At 45.7% G+C, this 2,500-nt stretch overlaps 1 protein-coding gene across 4 annotated transcripts in view; it reads left to right on the top strand.

Moving 5' to 3' along the window:
• The window catches only part of LOC126581307 (neurofibromin), a 16,882-nt gene that overhangs the window by 11,196 nt on the left and 3,186 nt on the right, over nucleotides 1-2,500 (top strand). For 3 of the 4 annotated variants that reach the window (XM_050244872.1, XM_050244871.1, XM_050244870.1), the window contains exons 6-8: nucleotides 757-855; nucleotides 2,162-2,364; nucleotides 2,454-2,500. The exon at nucleotides 2,454-2,500 is cut by the window's right edge and continues 140 nt beyond it. In XM_050244872.1, coding sequence (XP_050100829.1) covers nucleotides 757-855; nucleotides 2,162-2,364; nucleotides 2,454-2,500 — 349 coding nt within the window. The remainder of the gene's footprint in view (nucleotides 1-756; nucleotides 856-2,161; nucleotides 2,365-2,453) is intronic. The other variant, XM_050244873.1, reaches the window with a different exon arrangement.

Here is a 2,500-nt window from a genome sequence, read left to right as displayed (position 1 = left end):
TCACTCTCATGTTGCAACAAACAAACACATTCGTTACTCTTCTCTTACGCCATGAAATGTTCGGTGTATTTCCTCGTTTCACCATACGATCATCATCTTAATCTTATTGGTTCCTCATCTACTGTCGCATTGTTTTGTTTTTATGGACACTGATCAATGTCCTTCCGTGTGCTCGGAATTCGAGTTCCATTCCTCTCTCGATGTTCGTTTCCATGTGCTGTTGCTAAATGGTTCTGTGATTATTTTTTCTTTCCCATTACCTCTTGCTCTTGTGTCCTGTTACATGTTGACCGTGTGAATTTATGTTGTTACTGCCTCGTTAAACTTTTCTCACATTTTCTCTCTTTCTCTCTTCCTCTCTCTCTTTCTATTTACTTTACTTTCTTTTACATTCTCTTCACACGTTTACTAACGGTGTTCCGCTGCATGATGGTGATACGGTTTTTCCTTAATGATACTACTTCACCTTTCGTAACCCACTTGTTCCTCTTTGTCATTCACACAACCACCACCACACACCAACCTATTGTTATCTCTCATTCGCCGTGCTCCATCGATGCGGATTGATTGTATAATTGTTACTTCACACACATGCACACCGGTTCGATTTTTTGGTTTGTTTTTTGAAACACTATATCTCTACGTACGTACACGTCTGTGTTTTTTCTATTTTCGCAACAATATGTACTCGCCCACATCTTCTACACCATAAAAAAAACAAAAAAAACCGCCCCCAAACTTCCATGTGACAAGCAGATTGCACGAATGCTGTTCAAAACCCACCGCTCCTTCTCCGTACCAACGACCAAAGAACGCCCGGTTAAGTCAGCCCGGATTGATAACCGCCGCCCGAAGGTATACACCTTTTGTTGTAGTTTCAAAGCGTGGGAGCACATCTGTGCGATCGAGGAAGGATCTTTATCCTTTCCTTATTTGCTCTCCCCCTTACTATGTCTCTCTCTCTCTCTCTCTCTCTCTCTCTCTCTCTCTCTCTCTCTCTCTTTCTCTTTTGCTAGTATTATAGTATCGCTCACTAGCTCTGAATTTGCTATCAGCCTCATACCTCTCTTTCTCTACTTTTCGGTGTGTATTTGTCACTGTTTAGTTGTGCTGCTGTACGATTGTTTGTTTTAGTGTGCTTTCTCTCACTCTGTTACATACACGGTTCTGACTTAGGCTTTCCAGGTGAAATTCAAAATTTTGCTCAACAATTCCATCTCGCATGCGTTCTCGTTGGTGTCGTTTTGTGTATTGTTTCGTTTCTCCTATCGTTACACGTCCTCTGTCAAACAACAACACTACGATCACAATTGGACCGCTCGCGATTGGGGAGGTAACCGGTTTGCAGAACCGCTCTATTGCTACCACTTTCCATCACCTTCACCATCCTTCTTTTCCTTACACACGCGCGTGACTGTTGAAACTGATCGCTCTACATGCAGCACAGCTCAATGCACATACTACTACTAGTACTACTACTACTACTACTACTACTACTTCTACTACCACTATCCTTACGTTATCACCATTGCGTGGCTGTACAGACACGTGCATTTGATTCGGTTCCCCTCACTTCTCACTGTCTTTTCCTGATTTTTGGTACTTCCTTCACTCCTTCTCGATGGCCAGTATCCATCCTTCGTATGATCCACTCTCTGTCTTTCTCTCTATATATTAGAATAATCCTCTTTTAGTACTAGAACCGATCGTCCATCTGGTGACGATTGTTAGAAACCCAACTTGGTTGGCTACACAACAATGCATCACAGGTAGAAGCTAGTATTAGCGAGAACGAGATCGGTCCTCCGATCCTTTCTCTTCTATCTTTCTGTTCTCTCTTTGCTCTCTTTCTCTCTCTCTCTATTTATCTATTCCTTCAGCTGAACACATGTCACGTGCTTAGAACTTTAGCATCGTCCTATCCATCCAACCTGGGCAGCCCTGGGTTGGAAAAGGAGAAGCGAATGCACCTCGCACCTGTTGTGTTGGCGCGCTGGTCGCACTCGGCTGTATACGTGCGTGTCTGGCCAGAGTTCCGTGCAGCAAAGCCTGCAGCCTGGTTCTGGTTACACTAGCGCCCTGCCTTTAGTTGCTCTCGATCTCAACTTTGAAGCGCCGCTCTCGATTCATCATCCGTTTCTCTGCAACCTTTTCCCACCAGGAACGTGGCTCACGGTCGTCCGTTTCGAATGAATCTAACGTGCTGCTCGATCCGGAAGTGCTCCCGGACTCGTCGACCCAGGCACTCGTACTGACCGTCCTGGCGACGCTGGTCAAGTACACGACGGACGAGGCGGAAACGCGGGTCCTGTATCAGTACCTTGCCGAAGGCTCGATCGTATTCCCGAAGGTATTCCCGGTCATGTAAGTAACGCTCCATCCGTCTCGTAGTCAACCCTGTCAACCCCGTAGCCGCGCGACTAACCATGAAAGCCCGGTTCGGTTTTTTACAGCCACTCACTGCTCGACCAGAAGGTGAACAACGTACTGTCGGTATCGA

The sequence above is a fragment of the Anopheles aquasalis genome, chromosome 2 (genome assembly GCF_943734665.1).
Source record: "Anopheles aquasalis chromosome 2, idAnoAquaMG_Q_19, whole genome shotgun sequence".
Taxonomy (NCBI): Eukaryota; Metazoa; Arthropoda; class Insecta; order Diptera; family Culicidae; genus Anopheles; species Anopheles aquasalis.
Note: the sequence above shows the minus strand (reverse complement) of the source record. Positions and strands in the feature narration are given on the sequence as shown.